We start from the raw sequence: 26,139 nt of genomic DNA, 5'->3' as shown, positions 1-26,139 counted from the left end.
AGGCCTATCAATCCTGGGTAACTTAATTTATTTTCAGGAACCTATAATCGGCTCACCGTGATTTCCAAAACATTGAGAATGTACAACTCATTTATTAAACACTTCAACAAATAGATACTGTAGTAACAATCATTGAAAATCATACTATTTTCCAGAGTTTTCATTATAGCTCCTACTCCAGTCTTCTCTACCATCTGATGAAAGGAATACAAACTCTAGAATAAAACATACAGTAGGTAACATGAAATATGACATGCTCTTTATGTGAATTCAGAGAACATAACAGTGACAGTAAAAATATAATTCTCTAGATGCATCCATCTAATGGAATAATAACGGCCGCGGATATCATTCTCTCATGATAAAAGATCAGTATTCAAATTTTAAATAACAAAGTAGAAATAGATTGCTCAACAGAGACAATATTACTTTAATTGTTTGAGCTTTGGACTATCAACAGTAATTTTACAACAATATGATTACCGTATATTCTGAGAACAATCAACATTCTATCAAATGATCAAATACAATAGCAATATACCTACGCAGTAAAAGGATAGGCATATGAATTTAGACCTGGTTGTACAAAGGCCTATTAAATTTAAAAGGTGATAAAATAACGCTTAAATCTCTACGTCACAGAAGCCTGTAGAATTTAAACTGTGCTACGAGAACCAATCAGAGAAGCCTTCACTTCGAAAACCCTTCTCTGATTGGTTCTCGTGACTATTTTATATGCTCATAAAATTTAACAGGCTTTTGTGCAACTTAGTCAATGACAGTTGAAATTAAACATACTTTTGTGCAAACAGGCCTTCAAATGATTTGAAATCAATAGAACATGATATTATTCTACAGTATTTTTAAAGGGCTACTAGAAATATAAATTAACAGATGGAACTTGTATTTGTTCAAATGCCAATAATGAATCATTATTATTAAACAAAGATCCCAATTAAATGCTGTAAATCACCCTGAAGATTTCGGCAGAAGTCTATAGACTATAGAAGAAGTCTTCGGGGTGATTTACAGCATTTAATTGGGATTTTTGTTTGATAATAATTGAATATCAATTACAAAAAATTAGCCTACGAAAATCCCAATTAAATGCTGTAAATCACCCCGAAGGTATCGGCAGAAGACTATAGACTAAAGAAGAAGTCTTCGGGGTGATCTACAGCATTTAATTGGGATTTTCGTTTGATAATAATTAAATATCAATTACAAAGAATTAGCCTACGAAAATCCCAATTAAATGCTGTAAATCACCCCGAAGATTTCGGCAGAGGTCTATAGACTATAGCAGAAGTCTTCGGGGTAATTTACAGCATTTAATTGGGATTTTCGTTTGATAATAATTAAAAATAATCTACAAATAATTAGCCTACTAAGACCCTTTTTGTATAAAAATATATTAAATATAATGATGTGATTTTACATGGAGCTTTCAATCATTGTGATAGAACTTGGGTGAAACAGTAGTTGTAGGGAATGTCCTTCGTTTGTCAGCTGAGGCAGAGTTCACAGCTAAAGGACTGAGAACTTCCCGGGAATAATAACGCATTTCAATCACTTTATCGAAGAACCGACTAATTTTCACTGACGAACTGGTTCCAGCAGCCAGAGATGACTTCTGTCTGCAATCCTGAAAATGAGAATCCATAGTTGAGAACAAAATGAAATGAATATATTTATAACTAGCCGTCAGGCTTGCTTCGCTCGCCATATCCGTCTAGCCAGGGGGCTCCGCCCCCTGGACCCCCGACTTGATCGTCCAGGAATGAGATCAGCAGGCTCGCTTCGCTCGCCTGCATTTTTCATTTGAGCATTTTTATCATATGTTAGGACAATCCAGTCGGGGGTCCAGACTAAACGTCTGGCTAAACGGATATGGCGAGCGAATCGAGCCTGACGGCTAGTAATATAATATTCCCAGGATTGAAGTAGCAGTGCCCAATCAATTTTTCCGCGATAAATGCATTTAAATCTTCAACTTGGTGCCAACCTAACAAAGTCAACTCAACTTAATGCCAACCTGACAAAATTATTAATTTAGTTGCCAGTTAACAACTGTTTCGAAGAGGTACTCTATCTAGATTATAGTTCTATAGTAACATATGATATGGAAATTTCAATTATAATTAAAAGATTGGGAGAAGAAGAATATACATGCTAAAAGACGAACTTTAAACCCTTAAAAACAACCATTAGAGTTAAAATATTGCCAAAAGATTTCTTACTGCGCCTCTAAAGGGCCAACTGAACATACCTACCAAATTTGAACGTTTTTGTTCCGGTAGATTTTTAATTCTGCGAGTGAGTGAGTGAGTGAGTCAGTCAGTCAGTCAGTCAGTGAGTGAGTGCCATTTCGCTTTTATATAATATATATATATATAATATATATATATATATATATATATATATATATATTATATATATATATATATATTATATATATATATATATTATATATATATATATAATATTATAAATAAAATAATTACTGGCTTATACAAGTACGGGATTGGAGATTCACGTGAATTACGTATACAGGGTGATTCTTAATTATGGTAGAATAATTTAATACGTGATAGTAGAGGTAAAAATAAGAAAAGAAGTTCCTATAAACATATATCCATAAACGATTTATTAGCAAGCTATACAGGGTGAAAGATTTCACCCAGAATTCAGTTCCTCTGGTGAAATACACCGATGCTGAATTGTTCGGGGACTAGTTTTTGAAAAGCTTATGGTGGATTCATATGGAAAGATATCTGAAAAATCGAATAAAACTTGTCTGGAAGCTGTAGTGTGAGTAGTTTTTGAGAAAAAAGTTGAAATATGCAAAAAATCTAAGTAGAAAAATACAGACTTCTACTTTTGATGCCCAATAACTTTCTTTAATGACCAGTAAACAAATAATTTTTCGCAATAAAAATTGTAGAGAATTTAATATTCTGAAAAGAATTATGTAAGCTGTGTAAACTAAATTTAAATAACGGTTAAATAAAATGTATTCTTATGTAGTACATTACACCACAAAAATTTGCTGTTTTATGAGGAGAGAACTGATAACTCATAGGTTGTAGCTGATTGCAAAAAAAATATTCGGTTTTTTATGAAAGTTTTATTTTTATATGTAAGTAACATATTATATTTCAATTTTCCAGATATTTTTCCATATGAATCCAGCATAAGTTTTTCAAAAACTAGTCCCCAAACAATTCAGCATCGGTGTATTTCACCAGAGGAACTGAATTCCGGGCGAAATCTTTCACTCTGTATAGCTCGCTAATGAAGCGTTTATGGATATATGTTTATAAGAACTTTTTTTCTTATTTTTACCTCTACTATCACGTATTAGATTATTTCACCATAATTAAGAATCACCCTGTATATATTTGAATGCCAACTGTCATTATAACGTGGACTTCACTAAAGAACAAGAACAACAAACAAAACATGATACAGTATAAACACAATATGATACAGTATAAACACAATATGATACAGTATCACTACAATATGATACAGTATCATCTCAACTTGATACACAACACCGTGCTTTTATGTATTTGCTATCTGCTTTGTCAAATGAAGAACAAGGATTGCAACACCAATGTTAATCAAATACTGCCATTATAACGTGGACCTCACTATAGGACAAGAACAACAACCACAACATGATACAGTATCAACACAATATGATACAGTATCATCTCAACTTGATACACAACACCGTGATTTGATGCATTTGTTATCTGCTTTGTCAAATGACGAACAAGGATAGCAACACCAATGTTAATCAAATACTGCCATTATAACGTGGACCTCACTAAATAACAAGTTCAACAACCACAAAATGATACAGTATCAACACAATATGATAAGGTATCACCACAATATGATACAGTATCACCACAATATGATACAGTATCACCACAATATGATACAGTATCATCTCAACTTGATACACAACACCGTGATTTGATGCATTTGCTATCTGCTTTGTCGAATGATGAACAAGGATAGCAACACCAATGTTAATCAAATACTGCCATTTTAACGTGGACCTCACTATAGAACAAGAACAACAACCAAAACATGATACAGTATCAACACAATATGATACAGAATCATCTCAACTTGATACACAACACCGTGATTTGATGCATTCGTTATCTGCTTTGTCGAATGATGAACTAGGATAGCAACACCAATGTTAATCAAATACTGCCATTATAACGTGGACCTCACTAAAGAACAAGTTCAACAACCACAACATGATACAGTATCAACACAATATGATACAGTATCATCTCAACTTGATACACGACACCGTGATTTGATGCATTTGCTATCTGCTTTGTCGAATGATGAACAAGGATAGCAACACCAATGTTAATCAAATACTGCCATTATAACGTGGTGGCCCTGAAGCAGTTTAAATCAAAGTATAACCACGCACAAGCCTAGAGCTCATGTGGGTATCACCCTCAAGACTACTTACAAGAGTGATTTCGTCAGCTCCACAGTCCTCAGCGAAACTTGAAGATCGATAGCTATTATTCGACCTCACTTGTTCGGCTACATCCAGTTTGGTTCCAATTACGAGAATAGGCGTCTGAAATTGAACAAACAAAATAAATAGATGCCATAAATTAAGGTTCAATATAGAAATTGAGTGGTAGTTTTTGACTGTTCCACAGCAAATATTAGTCTATTCAAATTCATACTTATATCATTGTAGTTTTATATTAGTTTTTTACATCTAGAACTGCGTTTACATCAAAGTTATTAACAAAATGTTAATGACTTGAGCTGGGTTTACACCAAAGTTATTAACAAAATTATAATAACTTAATCCTTATAGATTCTATTATATTGAAAAGAACTTGACAAACACATAATATGTTCATCATGTGTATGATAAGTTATGTTCAAACTAATAGAATCTATAAGGACTAAGTTATTAACATTTTGTTATTAACTTTGGTGTAAACGCAGCTTTAATCCTTATAGATTCTATTAGATTGAACATAACTTATCATACACATGATGAACCTATGTGTTTGTCAAGTTCTGTTCAATCTAATAGCATCTATAAGGATTAAGTTATTATCATTTGTTAATAACTTTGGTGTAAACCCAGCTTTAAACTGTTATCATATCAGATACTGTTGCTGGTGACATATTGTGATATCTATCCTTAATGAAAACACTGGAATTTGTCAAAAATATCACTAATCTATTGTAAAATAACAAACACGTTTCGACACCAATGGTGTCATCATCAGTGTGAAAAATTCAAAAACTTTGAAATTGATATTTTTGACAAAATCCCAGTGCTTTCATTACTGTTATCATATCTTGATAATTTGAATCAAGGTTAAAGATTTATAGGTTAATGATTCATTAGGTTTTCTGATTTGATCCTTAGTACGATAACTTCATAGTGGAAATATGAATATTTTCTCACTTTTCAATACTTAAATTACGACAAACAGTCTGATTTTATGATTTGAAACTATCAGTTTCTACTTCTTTTATTTTCGGGTTTTGAAAATGGACTTGGCGTCGTAAAGCACCCCACAAATGTGAGTAGAAGCTAATAGCTATTACTCATAAAAATCATACTGCTAAGTATTGAAAAGTGATCATCTATCAGTTCATAATGGAAAGTGAAATTGAAGAGAATATTTGCTTTTTTTTAATTTAAACAGTCCCTTTCCAAATATTTGTATTTATGTGAAGAGTGTGATCACATTTCGTTGAATTCATTCTCTATTAAGGCGTATCTGATTTTTGTGAATGAATGAATGAATGAGTGATAGTGTCGAATCATATACTTGACACTAGCATTTTAAATCCACCAATTTTGGATTCCTTCACGAACTGTGATAATAAATTCACTTGGAATTGAATAAATTGAAGAATAGCAGTCTATTTTTTTGCAACTCAGCCGAAATATCTCGTTAAAGTGGATAGCTTTTAAACCAAACATTAAAAAATTGACTGCTAGTCTTTAATTATTTATTGAATTTCAAGTAGATTATTAATAGTTTGGACTTGATGCATACAATATAAATTCCGTAAAGTGTTGGAGAACAATGGAATTTTATTACAGTATTATACTGTACTAATATGTTCAGAATTGTGGAATATCAGCATTTATTTTAAAGAGAATACGATGAGTCTAATCTAAAAGAAAATGCCCGAATAAGGCTTGGATTCAATTTCTATGGCAGAAGTAGACTACGATACTAAACTATATCCAATATTGAACGTATTGTGGTTAAGACCACTGTGAATAATGATATAAATAAAGTGAAAAAACACTCACAATCTTTGGTGTAGCGACGACCGTTTATTAAAATACAATAGTTATAACAAGTGAAAACAAGATGGATAACCAACAAGGAATATAAATAAAAATTAGAAATCTAAGTACCCTTTTAAAATTGTGATAATTTTTGAAAATTATATAATAATGGGAATGAGTCACATACGGTAGTTCAATAGATCCTTGTTGAGCACAAAAACAACCATAGTTTCTAGAGGCAATGATGTGAAAATTCATCAAAATTCTCATATCAATGACTAAATATTGATAGTTCTCATAAAATTTTATATAATAAACACCATCACCTTTGAATAGAAACCACAAGCTTCCACGTCATTTCGAAGCGTGAGATTTAAACAAACATTGCATGTATTTGAAACTACAAATTTTTCAAATATTGAAACAAACAAATTTTGCATGTATATGTATCACAATAAATAATATCCCTATACTCCGTACAAAATAACTTCTAACTTGGGAGGGACATGCGCAGCAGGGAAGGCATACAGAGGTGGGGATACAACGGCGGTGATGTTGCCATTCTGAACCGGCCAGCATTCTCTAGTTTCTAGTGAGTATTCAAGCTCTCATGTTAAACTTACGGAGCTTCCTCCCTGAAAGTCTTCAGTAGACTGATTCTAATCGACAAATTGGCAACTGCGCTTCTACCTATCACAGTAATTGGCTGATCTCCCTCCATTTATTTACGCCGCATATTCCTCAAAGTCAAAAGCTATTTTGTACAGAGTATAGTTGAGCCAGAATTTGAGAAACTTAGAAGAAAATAACCAACTGAATATCACAGTCATAATTCAACACCATTCACACTCTCATGCGTCAAAGATTACTGAACAAATTATCACAATCCAAGCAAGCAAAAAGTGATACACACTTTTTAAAGAAATCTTGAACGAATTTATTCAAACTAAGCCTACTGTGTAAAACGATTCCAAACCAGAAAATGTGATAGATTGTAACCTGCTAAAGCATTGATAATCCTTGCCATTGCACCTTAATCAACTTGTGGATTATTCACACAATTTTAATGAAAAGGCACTCAAACACGCTGATAAAAGTACCAACCTTAAATTCGTCCAAATTAAAGCCAAATGACATGAAATCACCACACTAAAACAATACAAGCATTGAAAATGAAAACAAAAAACACGGAGTAATAATAATCTGATTAGATAACTTAAACGAATAGTGTGGATAGTTTTGTTATGTTATACAAACTACAGAGAAACAATGTTTCATTAAAACATTATTATTTCAACTTAAGCTGTTTACAACTTTTATTGGATTAGGCCTATTATTATAATATTTGACTGTTAATTGAGTAACCATCAATGTTAAGATACTATCTTCTATCTAATGTACAACTCCAATCTTTCAAAATTATATTTATTAAAATCCCCCTAGTATGATAATGGATGATAGTTATTATCAGTATTGGATTACTTGATGATATGATATAATAATTATACCATAGAGAAACAATAGCGTAAGTAGATATTCCATGGTATAGGGCGTTTATGTCGCAACTTTTACTGTTATCTCAAGCCGATTACTGTCGATTATTGTAGATTTTTACTGTTTTGGCCGGGTGAGATTGTATGAACGGCACAATATGAGAGACTGCCAGCGTCACATAGCTTTACGATAAAGAACTATCGGCTTGAGATAACAGAAAAAGTTGCGACATAAACACCCTATACCATGGGATATCTACTTAATGCTATTGTTTCTCTATGATTATACTATGAATATGGAATAAGCATAACCTTGTTTTGAGAAAAAACATGATCAACTACTTAATGTATGTTCACACTCATACATTTTGAATGAATAATGAAATTTATAAAACTATATAGTAATAATTTTAAATAGCATTAGTTTTTTCTTCAGAAAGGGGTGAGTACCTATAGAATAAGTTCCTTTGCAAAGATTAATTCAGAGTTAAGAGAAGGAATGTTACGTTGTTAAGCAAATGGAGTTGGAAATACGGCTTTGGCTACGTAGGAGGATGTATTTTACACATATGATAATTGAAATTCAAATTTGCTCTAAAAAGAAGCACGTGAAACAAAAATATATTAATAAAACACTTGAATATTGTCTGAAAATTTATAAAGACGTTACAAACATGACACTATAGGTGTTGAAACATTTTTTCAACTTTTTAATAAATTTTCAGGCAATATGTAAGTGTTTTATTATGGATAAATATCTCACCAAAAAGAGAATTTGAAGTCAAAAATATATGTATTGCTTCAGAAGGACTTGAAGAGATAAGAACTAAGAATATAAATCTTATCAATGAGTAACATTTGGATCAATTAATTACACTTATTCACTATTCATTGAATTGTACGGTCGTAAATTCAAACTGTGCAAAAGAGAATAGTTCAAACTGTGATGGAAAAAACATGCTTCATACAATATGAAATACAATTTCAAGAAATATGCTATTATACATGCTTCAATAGTAGTATTTGCTTTGTTAAGGAGAAACATGAGTGTGAACATACCCAACGTAAATAGAATGAGTTAGATGATTCCATGTTAGTAAAAACAGAAATAACACCAAAATGTATCAAACTAAAATCATAGAGAAGAGATAGCGTAAGTAGATGGTATAGGTCGTTTATGTTCCAAATTTCAAGCCGATTCTTGTCAACTCAAGCCGATTACTGTCGACTACTGTCTGTTATTACTTTTTCAGTAACAGTCCGGGTGAGAGTGTAAAAACGGCACAGTATGAGAGACTAACAACGTCACATACCTTCATGAAAAAGACATACTGTGACTATCGGCTTGAGTGAACAGTCCCTATTTTGGAATGTGTCATCACCTATAAATTTGGAAGAGAAATAGCACAAGAGCTATCATACTATTTTATCTACCAATGTTTTATATATAACATCAGTTTTATTCGTATCGTAGATGAATGAATGAGTTAACAATGAAATTTGGAACATAAACACCCTATACCATTGGATATCTTCTTATGGGGAGTGTCTCGATTAGACCAGGTTTCGTTTACACCAGGTCCTATTCTACAATGAAGCTGAAACCCTGGTTTAAGCGCTCACCTCGGCTAAACGAGACGGAATGCTTCGATTAACCTAGTAGTTCAATTACACCAGGTGGTCTAAACGATACCTGGTCTAATCGAGACACTGGACCTGGTATAATCGAAGAATTCCGTCTCGTTTAGCACATGTCTCGATCAGACCAGGTCCTGTGTCTTGATTAGACCCTTAGACCAGTTATAGAATAGACACGCTGGAAAGTCTAGCCTCTGGAGCCAACATCTATTGCCAAATCCACCCATCCTGACGTCACAACAGTGACGTCACGCATCGTATGGAAAACTTTCAGATAGTGCCTATTTCAGATTCATGGTGTTTTTAGGTTATTTCTAGTTACGGGCAAAAACGATATCGGTTAAGTTGTAATGTGTTATGTGATATCGGCTTCAAAGTTATAATGTGTTTTGAAAATAATAAGGTACGGTAGCCTACAAAACTAATTTATTGTCATGCTGCAATGAGTTCACTTACATCATAACCAAGGATAATATTACAGTTACAACTTACAATATTTATGTGTATAAATTTCAACTTACGCATGAAAAGATATTCCACTTGTTTTCCTAAAAAATTTAGTGCAATTATATGCTGCGCAGGAGATTACCATTTTCATAAATAATAATTACATAAATAAATAACAATCTGCTATGGAAAACAAGCTATGTTTAACAACAATGTAAGTTAAACACCACAAACTCAAAAAAGTTTTCTATAATTTCTATACGATGCGTGACGTCACTGTTGTGACCTCAAGATGGGTGGATTTGGCAGTAGATGTTGGCTTCATCGACTTTCAGTATGAATATACAATGGGCCGTGTCTATTCTATAACTGGTCTAAGGGTTAATCGAAGTATTCCGTCTCGTTTAGCCCATGTCTCGATTAGACCAGGTCCTGTGTCTGGATTAGACCAGGTTTCGTTTAGACGACCTGGTGTAATCGAACATCTGGAGTAATCGAAGCATTCCGTCTCGTTTAGCCGAGGTGTGCATTTAGACCAGGTCCTGTACAAACCTGGAGTAATCGGAAAAGTCCGACCCGGGGTAAACGAACACCTGGACTTAACGAAATACACCCTTCTTATGCTATCTTTTCTCTATGCTAAAATATTGAGGTTTTGATAAATTACCTGTGAGGATCCAGCAAATTGTTCGGGATCAAATTCGTCTCCATCGGAATATCTGTTTTTGGCGTTGGCGTCTCTGCTGTAAACTTCTGCTAGCCATTTGGGCAGGTTTTGATGTGACTTTTTATTGCACAGGTCATGCACCAAAATAACTCCTGGAAAATAACACAAAACTGACAATATCTTCCACATATCTATAAGGGCCGGTTTCCAAGCTCGGGATTTAGCTAAATTCTAAACTTTAAACAGCTGGAGTCAGAAAATTGGCTTTCCACCAAAATAACTCCTGGAAAATAACAGAAAACTGACAATATCTTCCACATATCCAATTAAGGCACGGTTTCCGAGCTCGAGATTTAGCAAAGTTCTAGACTTTAAAAAGCTGGAGTCAGAAATAACGGGGCGTAGTCGTAGTCATAGTCACGTTTAAATCAAATTTCGACAAAATAGAAAATTGGACACAAAATAAAATAAAGAAAAATAGTGTAAAGTTTAAGCTATTTTGAATTGTTTAGGAATGTTTGATTTCGCCAAGGAAAAACGTTTCCAATTATAGAAATGAGAAAATAATATTGTCATAAAAACTGCGACTACGCCCCGTTTTGGAAAGCTAATTTTCTGACTCCAGCTGTTTAAAGTCTAGAACGTAGCTAAATCCCGAGCTCGGAAACCAGCTCTAAGTATTATTACATAGAATTACTACAGTGTGGTCCACGTTATAATGGCAGTATTCTTTATTTATAAGGCAGTATAGTATTAATTTCTTCTCTATCTCTCAAAACTAACAAAATCTTCATATTTTTCAATTCCTACCATCTCCTTCTTATGTTTTGTCTCCATATTCTCTTCCTCTCTTCCTCTATTCTGTCCCTTCTGTCGTTGACATACCTCCTCGTACTGTTTTTCTATAGTGAGGTCCACATTATAATGGCATAATTTGATTAACATTGGTTTTGCTATCCTTGTCTATCATTCGACAAAGCAGATAGTGAGGTCCACGTTATAATGGCATAATTTGATTAACATTGGTGTTGCTATCCTTGTCTATCATTCGACAAAGCATATAATGAAGCCTTCGCTATAAAGGCATTATTTGATTAGAAATAATGTTGCCAACCCTGTTTATCACTTGACAAAGCAGATAGCGCTATCCTTTACAAGCTCCACAACGTTGCCGGATCGTTTTTTCAATATTTGAAATTTGAGAAACACATAATGTACAAGAAAGAAGAATGAATTTAAGAATTTATCAGGTACTCTGTCAAGGATACGTAGGGAAGAAAATGTGTTAAGGAAACCGAGGATAGTCAACCAATGCGTGTTGTTTTCTGTTTTGCCTTCTGCTCTTTTGCTGTTTTTCTGATTGTTATGGCGTTACCTTTTTTATAATTTTAAAAAGTTTATGTTGTGATCATTTTAGTTAATATTTTCAACTTCCATCATGGATATGTCGCTCGCTACCGCTGGCCTTGATGGGGCACTGGTCACATTGCAGTGTGGTCTGAAAGACAAACGCGGTTAAGCTTTCCAGGTGGACCAACTTACTGGGCCAATGTGTGGACTATATGGGCATTAGGGCCCTCGTTGTGAGGCCCGCCGCAAAGTAGACCCACGCTAATCCACGAAAAGCAACCCACGCCGTGGAATGTTATGTAAACCATTGCAATAGAATTATTCATAATCAGTCACCTGACAAGTGGTTTATTCATTGCATATATCACACAGATGTCTGGAGAAGCCTAGCAATGGTTTACAAAACATCCTCAAGGTTGCTTCTCGAGGATTAGCGTGGGTTTACTTTGCAGTGGGTCTAAACCTCGCGCCACAGTGCAGGATGGTTTCTCACAGCTTGGCGTTGTTGTCATTTGAAATGGGTGTCTGGCTTGGAGGTATTTCGACCGCATTGCAGGATGACTGTTAACGGTTGCCGGAAGCTCAACAGCTGGGTTTTTTCGTTATTTTTCGTGATAGAGAAATTCTGATTGCAGATTCGTTCTCAGCGACCCCAAGTTTAGCCTGAAGGCTCAGAATGTCAACAATGTTTTTAAATAATTAAAAATCATCATGAAAAATCATTAATATGGTAGTACACCACGTTTCTGGAAACTTTTTACTGGTGACTGGAGTTTATAAGTAACACCAAAATCAAAATAATCGTGAGAAAGAAAACTGCTGATGATAGCGAATAAGACCGCCACTCCATTGTTCTATTGTCTCGGCTGCTTGGCTGAGCCTGGCTGGAGGGATCAAATAACCGACTGGATTGATCTTTCGTCTGTCCGCTAGGCGGAACTACGCCAACCATTGCTGGGTGGAAGACGTTACTGCGGCCGCTCGCATTCCCACCAACGCTGCTATTATTTGCTGTCTCAGCGCCTAGTCCGAGTCAGACAAGCATCCAGCCTGCACTGCGGAGCTAGGTTAATAGCTGCCTTAGCTGGTGACAAGCTGACCACAACAAAAACAAACGCACCCAATTTCAGCTTTGGGATAATAGAAACTGTAATACTATTCTACTTCTATTTTAAATACTGTAAAAGTCATTGTAAGGTATTGAAAAAGGAGAAGTTATGGCTGAGAAAGCTCTAGGTTAATTTCCAAACAAGTGAGTGTAAGTAGGGCAAGATGATTGGATAGAATACAGATGGAAGTAATGAAGCAATTAACATGAAAATTGTGGAATAGACATCTTGATTGGATAGAATACTCATAGAGGTAATGAAGCAATTACCATTTACAGAGTTCTGGGACAGACAAATTGATTGAATGAAATAAAGAATCAATTTATTTATTTATTCAATCATTCAGAATCACACAACTTAAGTGGAACACAAATCTTATTTGAATAAAATACAGATAGAAATAATGAAGTAATTACCATGAACAGAGTTGTGGAATACACATCTTGAGTTTCTATGGTTACTGCTGCCTCCAACATCCCACAGCTCAATGAAATAGGTCTTCTGCTGCGGTGTACCTTCCTTGTACTCGTGTAGTTTCACCTCGACCGTACAGCCAACAGTCCAAGACGGGTTGCTTATGGGCTCATTCTGGGTGATCAAGTGTGTGAGTGACGTTTTCCCAACTCCTGAAAATTTGAAAATTCAGAAAGTTGGTACGATTCTTGTCTACTGTCATTTTTGTCAATACTAATAAACTATATTATGAATTAATTTGATGACAAAATAGTGAATATTCAAAATAAAATATTTTGGGAAAAATATCAGAATGAGAATGACTAAAGAAAAATTACTAACCTGAGTCTCCCAGAACGAGTACTTTTACTTTATCGATGGCTGCCATTTGAATAATAAAACACGAATTTTAAATAACTTATAAATATATTTTTCAAGAATGTAAAAATGAACTTATAAAACTGCAACTTCTTTCATTTGATAAAACCTGGATGATGACCATATCCACAACTTATATTTTTAAAGTTTTCTTATTTAGGAGCAACTTGTATTTATCACTTTTATGAATGTTTAGTACATTCTAATTTACTAGAATAATCACGGAATTGATGAATTTGGCATGAAAAAAATAGAAAATGATTCGTGGAATATTCCGTATTTGTTACAGAAAGACAGAAACAGAAAGTAAACATAACCTCAAAATATTGCAAATTGCAGACGCCTCAACAGCTGATCCGTTTGGCTGGCGTTTTGACAGTTTCAGCTTTCTGCTTTCTCTTGTTTTGAGATCATAACCTTCAAATTCCTCAATCATTATGTAAACTGTGTACTAAATTGTCACATTTAATTTAAATTTAACACCTTACTCTGATGAATTCATTAAAAATACTGTAAATCAATAGGTTAGTTAGTTTTGAAACAGACGTTATGTGTAACAACAGTCTATCTACCTGCAGGTTAGCATTGAGTAGATTGAATTTCTATTGCAGAACTCTACAACTACATACAACAAAGTAAGTCGTAATAAGCTATTTTTGAATAATTACAATTGATAGTATTGATTTCATCCTAAATTCCTTGGCTTTTCATTGAGGGAAAGTTATTTGTAAATGTGTAGTCTTGTTGTTATTTATAAAAGGTATAAATACTACACAAGGTACTAATCTAAGTTTATTTTTGGATAGTAAGCTCACGAGTGCTTAGTTTTGTAACAACTCAATTAAAGAGAAATAACAGCAGAGCAGGCGATAAAACAGGGAACAACACGTATTGGTTGACATAGTCTGGATTGGTGGTTTGTCAGCGTTTTTACTAGTCTTTACTGGGCTGGCCTCCGCTTGACGAAAAGCGGAGCGATGGCCAATAAAGGCCAGCGTTGGGAAATCTCCCATCCACACTCTGGCGCTGGTCGTGATTTGTACGCATTGGGCCAACGTGTGGATGCGCCACTACCATTACCCGTTATACATTAGAATACCAGGCTGAGACACCTTGTGTCCGAGTGAGTCGCGGGGCCTTGACTTAGTTCCTATTGCGCTCATTACACTAGACAACTGGATACCCCAGCCAAGAAACAACATATTTTATTCATTTATTTATACAATAAATACATTATCAAAATGATATAAGGAGAGGGAAAATAAGGTAACCTTGTGCTATTCCTCTCCCAAATTTAGACCACAATCTGCGGTCCACATACGGTACCAGGAATTGATGTCCCGTTTGAGACTCCAGCCCGGATAGTGGACACCATTGAGGCACATTGGTGTCTCACATATTCTTTAAAAACAGACCGACACCACAGATTCTCTTCCAGATGTCTTAATGTAGTAGTGGCATAATCTCGTGGTCAGAAATATGAACTCACCAGCGTATCGTCCAGCATTAGAAACTTATTGTTGGAATACAATGGGTTCTCCGCCAGAAATCTCCTCAGTGCGCCCTGAAATCGCTGGTCGACAGGTCTCTTGCTGCTATTGAAATCAAATCAAATTCATTTCCTCAAAAAATACAACAAAAATATCAACATTTAAAAGCTATCAAAAAGCTTGTTGATAGGTGGGCAAGGCCAGTTCGTGTCCTTCCTAACATCCTAGCTGATACGTGTTTAAAAATTAATATATGTAAAGTAAACTGAGTAATAATATCAATATTTTTCTCTTTGCAGACAGACTCTATCTGACCATTATAAAACACTAAATCTAAAGAGGGACTGCACATCCAAAGAAATACGTGATGCTTATCTCAAACTCAGTAAAGAGGTAAGTTTTGACAAACTGAAATCTTGAAGAATTTAAAACAGGCCTATAACTACCTTATATCATAGAGAAACAATAGCATAAGTAGATATCCCATGGTATAGGGCGTTTATGTCGCAACTTTTACTGTTATCTCAAGCTGATAGTCCACGTAGTTCTTTCCTGTGAAGCTTTATGACGCAGGTAGACTCTCATATTGTGCCGTTCATACACTCTTACCCGGTCAAAACAGTAAAAATCGACAGTAATCGGCTTGAGATAACAGTAAAAGTTGCGACATAAACGCCGTATACTATGGTATATCTACTTACCCTGTTGTTTCTTTATGCTTATATATATATATATATATATTATATATATATATATTATATATATATATATATATATATATAAGGTATATATATATATATATATATATATATATATATATATATATATATATATATATATATATACCTTATATGCGGGGTTTTACAGCCTTCCCGGTCGTTTCCCGCACTCAACACGCCATCTGCCTCTATCTCTCCAAACGTCTTGTTGGACGCCTCTGCTCTGCATGGCCTCTTCTATGTTTTGCTGCCTATAACTATCCGCGGTAAATGAAGAATCTATTCGCAAATTTTCAAGAAAACCAGTTCAGTAGTTCAGACGTGATGATGCGTCTTTCGTCAATTTCCTATCCCGTACATGTATAAACTAATTCTTTATGATATTATACCCAGCTTGTTGAATTGTAATCTAATAGATTTTGTTGATTACAGTATCACCCAGACCTGCACAAAGGAGATACGACAAAAGACAAAAAATTCTCGGACATAAATGCAGCTTACAGTGTGTTGAGCAAAACGCACACACGCAGAGAATACGACACAGCGACCATGTGGAAGGAGAGAGATGTCAAATATTATCGGACAGAAGATGAGAAAGAGAAGGAGAAAATGTGGAAAAAGTGAGTTTAAAGTTATTCAAAAACCTAGAAGACAAACCCCTCTTTAGGACTTTTAATTGTTACCAAACTACTAGTATTGAATGAAAAAGACTAAGAAATTGTCAAAAAACCACTGATTTATTGATAATTAGAAAGACCGGTTTCGGTTATTACACCATTGTCAATCTCTGATAAACTAAAACTAAATACAAGAGCAGCAGAATTTATACTTAAGCCGCCATTTTGTCACACCGTTGAGGGGGAGGAGACTGTCTAGCTAGGCCAATGGCAGGCGTTCATCCCCTCGACCAATAGCAGTACTCGCCTACTAGTATAAATTCTGCTGCTCTTGTATTTAGCTTTAGTTTATCAGAGATTGACAATGGTGTAATAACCGAAACCGGTCTTTCTAATTATCAATAAATCAGTGGTTTTTTGACAATTTCTTAGTCTTTTTCATTCAATATGAATAATTACCACAATATTAACTTCTCAACTACACAAAAAGTGAAACTACTAGTAGTTATGACTTGTGAACAGTAGACCTCACGCAGTATTCTCATCCACATGTACCTGATTGAAACTATAAACCTTATGGAAATACAGCAATAGACTGGCTTCTCCACACATCTGTGTAATCACTTGTCAGCTGATTTATGATGAATCATTTATAGTTTGATTTTTACTCTAATATTGGCGTATGAAGAAGGCTCCTTTTTCCTCCTATATTATCCTTGAAATGCAAAATTTCTAAAAACCTTGTATATACGTTGACGCGCAATTTAAAAAGGAACATACCTGTCAAATTTCATGAAAATCTATTACCGCGTTTTGCCGTAAATGCGCAACATGTAAACATTTAAACATTAAGAGAAATGCCAAACCGTCAACTTGAATCTTAGACCTCACTTCGCTCGGTCAATTAAATAGATGAAACTAGTGCAGTCACTTGAATAGGATGCCTCCAGGAGGAAACCCTTTAGAAGCTAAATATTATACACCCACTGGGGAAAGAGATATAGGAAAGCCAAGGAAAAGTTGGGTACCGTTACAGGCTATTCAGTAGACCCAGTCTTGAAGTGAAAAAGGAATTATTATCAGCAAATCTCAGTTGATTTCAATCAGATATATCTTATGTTCTCATGTCTATCATAACATATAATATCTCTCATATCTTCCCTCTAATGTCTAAAGGTGCGAACAGATATACGCGCCGCGAACATGAGCAATTCACTTTTAATCAGCTGACTATATCTGTATTTTTACAGAAACGGTAAGATACAGATATAAAAAGCTTGGCATCAGCTGATTAAAAGTGAATTGCTCATGTTCGCGGCGCGTAAATCTGTACGGACCTTATCATCCCATATTTATATGAATTCAAAAAATTCCACTCTCATCTTGATTGATGTATTTGTGTATTGTATATTTTTTGTGTTTCCAGGACGTGGGGAAATCCAGTGTTCTACCATAACCGTACAGATTTAAACTATAATTCCAAAGACGACGAATACTATGGAATAAAAGGTGTTAGAAGAATACCAAATTCAAAGCTAGTCTTGTATCTCCTAAGTTTTTCGTTTGCAGTTGGACTATTGCAGATTTTTTTGATCAAGTGAGTAAACGTTTTTTGGCTGCAAGTAACATAATGAAAGCTTTCAAAAAAATGTACTTTGAAAGATAATAATTATCCTCCTAGGGAATATGATGAAGAGTCTACAATAATAATAAATTAGAATTGGGTACGTGATAAGAAAAAATAATAATATCGAGTGAGCTGGCTGGCTCAGGTCTGGTGTCAGAGTTTTCAGGTCGCAACTGATCAAATTCAGGGCCTCTGACATGACCCAACGACTGCTTTTTAGGCTGCAGGGACCGACGGTTAACGTGTCCATAAGAAAAATAAAAACTAGACTCTTTTTACCATTCAGAAGACAGGTTGTCTTCTCTATTTCGCAGGTATAACAATCTAATGGCTTAGTGAGATTACGAATAAATTTGCATAATGTATTCTGTTGTAAAATTATCTATTCTCAAGAACTAGCTCCAATCATGATATTTACATTAATTTCTACTATTTACGTATTCATATTAATATTGTTTCATTCGTTATTTTGTAAAAGAATACCACATCCAAATGCAGAAAACTAGAGACAGAATGATTTTTTCTCCTTTTTGTGTAGTTGAGAAGTTGATATTGTGGTAATTATTCATATTGAATAATTCATTATTAGTTTTTTCATTCACAGAATGATATCGATTACCCAAGCTATCTATCAAGTCTCAAATGTCTTATCCATTACGAACTGCTTATGTTTCATCAAGTTTTAACACTAGAATATCGACTTACAGACTATATTAATTGTGAAAAATATGAAATATCCACTCAATGATTGAAGCATACTTTCGAATCGCATGGGACTCATTGTCATTGACTGTTGACAATTAATGACTCGAATTGACAATTAATGTCAATGAGTGCTTGCATAGCAGCATAGAGATCCCGGGTTCAAACCCTCCCATTACCAAAAGTTTTCCAACCAGATCACTCCCGTGTTATCGGATGTGCACGTAAAATTGTCGGTCCTGGCTGAAGTATGACAGTCGTAAGGCCCATTGACGGCTTAAATTATATATTCATGCGGTGGGACCTTCCCTCAAGGGACTCCCCACCAACAAAAAGCCATACGAATTCACTTTTTTATTGACAATTAATATAGTTTACAAGTCGTCATTTTATAGTGAGTTCCACGTTATAATTGCAGTGTTTGAGTAGCAATGGTATTGCTATCCTTGTCTATCATTCAACAGAGCGGATAGCGCTATCTCTTTCTCACTTTGCTCTGTTGCCAGATCGTCTTTTAACAATTTAGAATGAATTAATAATTAATTAACAAAATATTTCATGAAAATTCATTATGTAATTATTGAATAATATAATCTCTTGCTTGATAAAATATCATTGCAGTGTTTGATTTGCATTGGTATTGCTATCCTTGTCTATCATTCAACAAAACGGATAGCGCTATCTCTTTCTCGCTTTGCTCTGTTGCCAGATCGTCTTTTAACAATGTAGAATTGAAAATTAATTAACAAAATATTTCATCTTAATCATGAAAATTCATTATGAAATTATTGAAAAATATAATCTCTTGCTTGATAAGATATCATCGATTATTTTAAACGAGAATGAACAGTTAATATCACATCAATAAACCTGTATCAGCTACCGTCTATAGAAGGCATTGACAAGACAGAGGATCGGCAACGTTGTTCTCCTATCTTTCTCCACTGCCATTATGACATGGACCTCACTATAGACTACAATATTACCCGTTCAAAAATATCGAACATTTCTGAAAATGTATCTCTCCATAGCAACAGATGCTCTTTTGTATCTTCTCAAAAGCAACGTGTTACAACAGAAAAGATACACAAGGAGCTTTAATGTATCTTGCCATAAGCAACAGATGCTCTTTTGTATCTTCTCAAAAGCAACGTGTTGCAACAGATACACAAGGAACTTTGTGGCAAGGAAATTTGATTAGACTCCTCTATTATTTACCTATTACACTTTCTTCCCCTATACTACACTAGTGTATTACCTATACAATCATCCTTACCTTTAAAGTGATTTTCTATCCATGTTTTTCCTGTCAACTAACTTTCTTCAATTTTCCTTTTTTTCGACAGAATCTCCATAAAATTCAAACACAACAAAGAAATGGCACAATCTGCTGAAATTGAGAAGGAGATGAAATACAGGAGGGATATGGCCGAATCGTTAACCGATGAAGAATACGTTGAACAGCTAACAGCCAAGATGCAGGCAGATCAGGTCAAATATGGCAGGAAAATGAACTAAATTGCATGACAATGTCCCGTATTATAGATGTTTGTAATATCAAGAAATAAAAAATTCAATTACCCTTCTCAAAAACTTTTATTCACAACATGTTTCAACATATTAATGCCATTTTCAAGTGAATGAAACATAATTTGATTGTATGATATGAGATATTGTGGTATTTGTAATGGTATTGACAACATCAACGTCTAAGGCCGGCGGCAAAGTAAACTATAACCGGCTTTTGTGCAACCGGCACTTAGGCCCGCCGCAAAGTAGACCCACACTAATCCACGAAAAGCAACCCACGCCGTGGGATGTTTTGTAAACCATTGCTATAGAATTATTCATAATCAATCAGCTGACAAGTGGATTATTCATTGCATGCATTACACAGATGTCTAGAGAAGCCTAGCAATGGTTTACAAAACATCCCACGGAGTGGGTTGCTGTTCGTGGATTAGCGTGGGTCTACTTTGCGGCGGGCCTAAGTGCCGGTTGCACAAAAGCCGGTTACATTTTAACCGTGATTGATCCCACGAGAACCAATCAGAGAAGCTGTCTCTCACTTTCAAAAACACCTTGATTGGTTAAATCAAGTAAATCGTGGTTAAAATTTAACCGGCTTTTGTGCAACAGGACCTTATTCTTTCAATATAAGATCAGCTGCTGTGCTTCTATAAATTAAGGTTGTTTTTCGGTAATTCTTCAAAATTAATTTTTAATATATGTGAATATTCCCTATTTTAGTTATAATTATGTGAAATATTTATTCTATGTTTAGTTTTGAAGCATCTAAATTTGAAAATCTACTTTGTGAAAATATTTGATGACTGAAAATTTTGTGAATTTAAGAAATACAAGACTTAACCTATTTCGGACTATGTGTTATCTGAATTTGGTAGAGGAATAGCACAAGGTTACCTTTTTCCTCTCCCTATCATTTTGATAATGTACTTATTGTATAAATGAATAAATTAATTATGAATGAAACATGTTGTAAATAATAGTTATTAAAAAGGGGGAACTTGGATTTTTTATTTCTTGATAAATAAAAGTAGCCCTCACCATAAAGTTAATGTTTGTAATATTATTTTTAGTTGAAAATAAATGTTATTTTTAAATTGTGTCATTTTATTAGAACCTAATCAAGCAAAACGTCTATTTTGCGTGTCTGTAGAGAGAGATACACGTTAAACTGTCAGAATCGGTTAAATAGAAAGCATTAATGTTGTTTATAAGGATTATTAAGATCAAAAAACTGTCGATACCATACATTTCAGATTGAATATTTTGTTAATTTACTATATTTCTACTTGTTTTAAACGATCTGGCAACATTCCGGAGCTAGAAAAGGATAGCGATACAGTTTCTGCTTTGTCGAATGATAGCAACACCAATGTTAATCAGATACTGCCATTATAACATGGACCAAACTGTAGTCAAGAGGTGGCTGAAGTGAGATTTACTTCAACACTGTCTTGAAATGTCTAATTGACCGAGCGAAGTGAGGTCTAAGATTCAAGTCGACGGTTTGGCATTTCTCTTAATGTTTAAATGTTTATATGTTGCGCATTTACGCCGAAACGCGGTAATAGATTTTCATGAAATTTGACAGGTATGTTCCTTTTTTAATAGCGCGTCGACGTATATACAAGGTTTTTGGAAATTTTGCATTTCAAGGATAATATAAAAGGAAAAAGAAGCCTCCTTCATATGCCAATATTAGAGTAAAAATCAGACTATAGAATTATTAATCATAAATCAGCTAACAAGTGATTACACAGATGTGTGGAGAAGCCAGTCTATTGCTGTATTTCCATAAGGTCTATAGTTTCAATCAGGTACTTGTGGATGAGAATACTGCGTGAGGTCTACTGTTCACAGAACTACTAGTGAATAACACCAATGATCCCATTAAATTAATGCTGACAGTTTGGGATGAATTTCACTCTATCATGAAACGTCTTGATAGCCTGAATGAGAAGACTGGAGTCAAAATCTGATATAGTGTGGTCCACGTTATAATGGCAGTGTTTGATTAGCAATGGTATTGCTATCCTTGTCTATCATTCCACAAAGCGGATAGCGCTATCTCTTTCTCGCTTTGCTCTGTTGCCTGATCGTCTTTTAACAATGTATAATTAATTAACAAAATATTCTATCTTAATTAAGAAAATTCATTATCAAATTATTGAAAAATATAATTTCTTGCTTAATAAAATCAAAGAGAAACAATAGCGTAAGTAGATATCCCATGGTATAGGGCGTAACTTTTACTGTTATCTCAAGCCGATTACTGTCGATTATTGTCGATTTTTATTATTCTGACCGGGTGAGAGTGTATGAACGGCACAATTTGAGAGACTACCAGCGTCACACAGCTCCACGGGAAAGAACTACGAGGACTATCAGCTTGAGATAACAGTAAAAGTTGCGACATAAACTCCCTATACCATGGGAAATTCACTTATGCTATTGTATCTACATGATAAAATATAATTTATTATTTCAAACGAGAATGAACCGTTAATATTCCTCATAAACCTGTATCAGATACCATCTATAGAATGCATTTACAAGACAGAGGAACGGCTATTGTTTTTCTATGATAAAATATAATTAATTGTTTTAAACGAGAATGTACCGTTAATATTACATCAATAAACATGTATCAGCTACCGGTACCGTCTATAGAAGGCATTGACAAGGCAATGATTTTCCTCTATCTTTCTCCACTGCCATTATAACGTGGACCTCACTATATTAAAGTTTTTAATGAAGTATTAATATGAAAGGAATTGAAACAATGCATCTCGTTAGAAATGCGGAAATAAATTTATTAAAACACATTTATTATATTCGTAAAATTTTCAATCTATGTACAGCACATTAAACATACAAATATATCACTTTTCCACATACGGTACCATAAATTTAAACTATGACTATTTTACACCATACTTCCACGATAATTTGTTTCTACATACATTCTATAATGGCGATCCTTCGAAATAATCGCGCATTTATTACCGTATAATATAGTATTATTAAAAAATCACATACACATTCCAACGCACTAGGTCTACTGATCTCTAAGTAAAATTAGGGAAGTGAAAATTTTCAACGATTTTTCCTTGAAACATAATGATGTCTTTGTTATGTTTTCATTGTAGGTCATAAAATCAAACATTTTGATTTGGACAGTATAGTATAAATATTGGAAATGGGACAGTTTTGGGCATGAGCCTGTTGTGCCTTTCCTCATGTTAAGTATTTGTACACAATGTGATAAATAATAAATAAACGATAAAGTGGATTCAGATTGGAAATTACTGCTGCAATTATTCAAATGCTAATGAATTAAAAATTATTATTGAACGAAAATCCTAATTAAATTCTGTAAATCACCCCGAAGACTTCTGCTACTGCAAATATTGACAACAGGGTAAACAGCTAGATGGAAATTAGAGGGTACTGTGTTCGACTCCCGGGCTGACAATAGTACTTTACGTAACAAGTCCGGTAACGATAATTTACCGCATAAGTATGATTGTTTCTGACCGAAACGTAGTTGAGGGCAGAATTATCATACGAATGCGGTAAATACATTACCGTACAAGTTACGTACAATATTTTTTGTCATATTTATCTGAGAAAGAATAATATTGCTGAGAAACAGAAACTATTACCTGCTTATGCTCGAGTTACTGCATTTTAAGAACATGACCTAGCCCGTAGCGCCTAGTTCATGACAGACATTGAGCTCAAATGAAATAATAAAGGCCTATTTTATAAGATTTCAGATGAGTTCTTATAACTTGAAACTTCTTAGATGAGTTCTTATATTAACATATGACTATATTAACTATAGAACTAGGAAACATACTCGACTGTAAATAAATCATATGATCTCTTTACAGTATATTATGCTGTAATGAAAATCACATGTTTTCTTGTTCTGAAACCAGCTGTTTACCGGCTTGATTTAATGCATGTAAAACAGCTGCAATTGAGTAAGTATGACAAAATAATCTTTGAATACTATACTTCGTTCAAATTAACTTCCGACTTGGGATGGACATGCGCAGTAGAGAAGGCATACAGCGGCATCAGGGATACAACGGCTGCTATGTTGCCTTTGTGCACCGGCCAGCGTTCTCTAATTTCCAGTGAGTATTCAAGCGCTCATGTTAAACTTAGGAAGTTTCCTCTCTGCAATCACAGACTCGACTGACTCTATTCGACAAATTGACAACTAAACTTCCACCTATGACTCAATCCATCACTGCAATTGGCTGATCTCCCTCCATTTCTCTGCGCCGCAAATTCCTCCAAGTCTGAGGAAGATTTGCACGAAGTATAGTGCTCATAGAATTTCCATCTAGATGTCTACCCTGTTGTCAATATTTGCAGTAGCAGAAGTCTTCAGGGTGATTTACAGCATTTAATTTGCATTTTTGTTTAATAAGAATTATTATCGATTCTGAATTTTTTTATAACTTGGATTTTTATATTTCATTGGTAAGAGTTATGTTATCTCCAGGGTCTTATTTGAATCTTCATAAACATTCACTTTATTTTATTCACTTCATAAATATCTGGAGGGATATATTTAGGCTAGTAGGTCTAATTCTTCAAAATACGGTTTATACAAAGCTAGTACGTCTATTAACGTTGCGGTTTATATGTAAATTAATCCAAAATCCTAAAACATTGGGATGTTAAGGGAAACTTAGAGAAGATATCTGACAAGACTTCCTAGCCTTGAGTAACCTACTATTACCATATTAGAATAAAGATTATGGAACTTTCTGTATTATAAATTTATTCAAACATATTTTGGAAACTAAGGATTTTCAATCATTCTCACTTCTCTTGACTATCAATTTTCAATCGAAAAATAACACCTATCATTCAAATATCCAAACAAGATAATACTGTATATGGAAACATTTCACTCTTCTATACCTGGTTATAATAAGTTTAGACTATCGATATATTATTGAGGTTGATATCTACATACACATAACACTGAGAAATCGATATTTTATTCCTACATTATAAATCACTAACAACCTTATCATTACCATCCTAATTAATTCCCAATCGTGATAATCAAATAAATAATATTTCATATAATCTATTTACAATACAAGATTGAATAACTCTTGAGGAAAATTTACAGTGTTTTATGTTATTTTCTAATTTTCAATAGGTTATTACTATATCTGTTAGAAGGGAAAAGTTGTCAGTGATAATTATAGGGACTAAGGGATCACAATGAATATGCATAAGTTGATTTTTGATAGTTAATTAAATATTGTTAATCAGTAATTCTTCAAGTTCTTAATGTGCACATCTCAACAATCCATATCTACTCTTTGTCTTGGGAAATATACATGTATATACACAGTGTGGCTTAAAATATATAAAATATGAACACGGGCCTAGGATTCTGATAGAAAACAAATAAATAGATAAAATATGAGATATGAAAGATCTTGTGAATAATTGAATAAAACCTACCTGTGTACATCAAACTACAATTTAAAAATTGGAAAGTATAACCAACTGCCATTTTGGTTAATATAACTGAGGTTTTATGTTATTCTGAACATAAAATT

At 34.1% G+C, this 26,139-nt stretch overlaps 2 protein-coding genes across 3 annotated transcripts; one reads left to right on the top strand and one right to left on the bottom strand.

Moving 5' to 3' along the window:
- Nucleotides 1–1,396: 1,396 nt before the first annotated feature.
- On the bottom strand, nucleotides 1,397–14,189 carry LOC111047360 (rab-like protein 3). Of its 2 annotated transcripts, XM_039437342.1 has the most exons (6): nucleotides 13,822–14,172; nucleotides 13,443–13,652; nucleotides 10,568–10,719; nucleotides 7,427–7,471; nucleotides 4,511–4,624; nucleotides 1,397–1,645 (listed from the first exon to the last, which is right to left on the bottom strand). In XM_039437342.1, exons 1-6 carry the CDS (start codon nucleotides 13,865–13,867, stop codon nucleotides 1,448–1,450), a joined length of 765 nt encoding a protein of 254 aa, XP_039293276.1. In that variant the 5' UTR covers nucleotides 13,868–14,172; the 3' UTR covers nucleotides 1,397–1,447. The 2 variants fall into 2 exon arrangements, with proteins under 2 accessions (XP_039293276.1, XP_039293277.1); XM_039437343.1 differs by lacking the exon at nucleotides 7,427–7,471 and having other exon boundaries at nucleotides 13,822–14,189.
- Nucleotides 14,190–14,221: 32 nt separating this feature from the next.
- LOC111047361 (dnaJ-like protein 60) lies at nucleotides 14,222–20,726 on the top strand. Its single transcript, XM_039437344.1, has 5 exons — nucleotides 14,222–14,492; nucleotides 15,647–15,740; nucleotides 16,499–16,686; nucleotides 18,110–18,280; nucleotides 20,359–20,726. Exons 1-5 carry the CDS (start codon nucleotides 14,407–14,409, stop codon nucleotides 20,528–20,530), a joined length of 711 nt encoding a protein of 236 aa, XP_039293278.1. The 5' UTR covers nucleotides 14,222–14,406; the 3' UTR covers nucleotides 20,531–20,726.
- The last annotated feature ends 5,413 nt before the right edge of the window (nucleotides 20,727–26,139 follow it).

This window comes from Nilaparvata lugens, chromosome 11, assembly GCF_014356525.2.
Source record: "Nilaparvata lugens isolate BPH chromosome 11, ASM1435652v1, whole genome shotgun sequence".
Taxonomy (NCBI): domain Eukaryota; kingdom Metazoa; phylum Arthropoda; class Insecta; order Hemiptera; family Delphacidae; genus Nilaparvata; species Nilaparvata lugens.
The sequence above is the reverse complement of the archived record's forward strand: the minus strand, read 5'-3'. Positions and strand labels throughout refer to the sequence as shown.

What these genes read in the sequence shown, in the direction of transcription:
- LOC111047360 (XM_039437342.1), bottom strand. Translation starts at nt 13,867, where the DNA reads ATGGCAGCCATCGATAAAGTAAAAGTACTCGTTCTGGGAGACTCAG. An exon ending in ATTCCACAACTCTGTTCATG is followed by an intron (nt 10,720 to 13,442) that starts GTAATTACTTCA and finishes GTTATTTTCCAG; the next exon opens with GAGTTATTTTGGTGCATGAC. An exon ending in AATTTGCTGGATCCTCACAG is followed by an intron (nt 7,472 to 10,567) that starts GTAATTTATCAA and finishes GTATTGTTTTAG; the next exon opens with TGTGGTGATTTCATGTCATT.
- LOC111047361 (XM_039437344.1), top strand. Translation starts at nt 14,407, where the DNA reads ATGTGTAACAACAGTCTATCTACCTGCAGGTTAGCATTGAGTAGATTG. An exon ending in CTACAACTACATACAACAAA is followed by an intron (nt 14,493 to 15,646) that starts GTAAGTCGTAAT and finishes TTCTCTTTGCAG; the next exon opens with ACAGACTCTATCTGACCATT. An exon ending in AAGGAGAAAATGTGGAAAAA is followed by an intron (nt 16,687 to 18,109) that starts GTGAGTTTAAAG and finishes TTGTGTTTCCAG; the next exon opens with GACGTGGGGAAATCCAGTGT.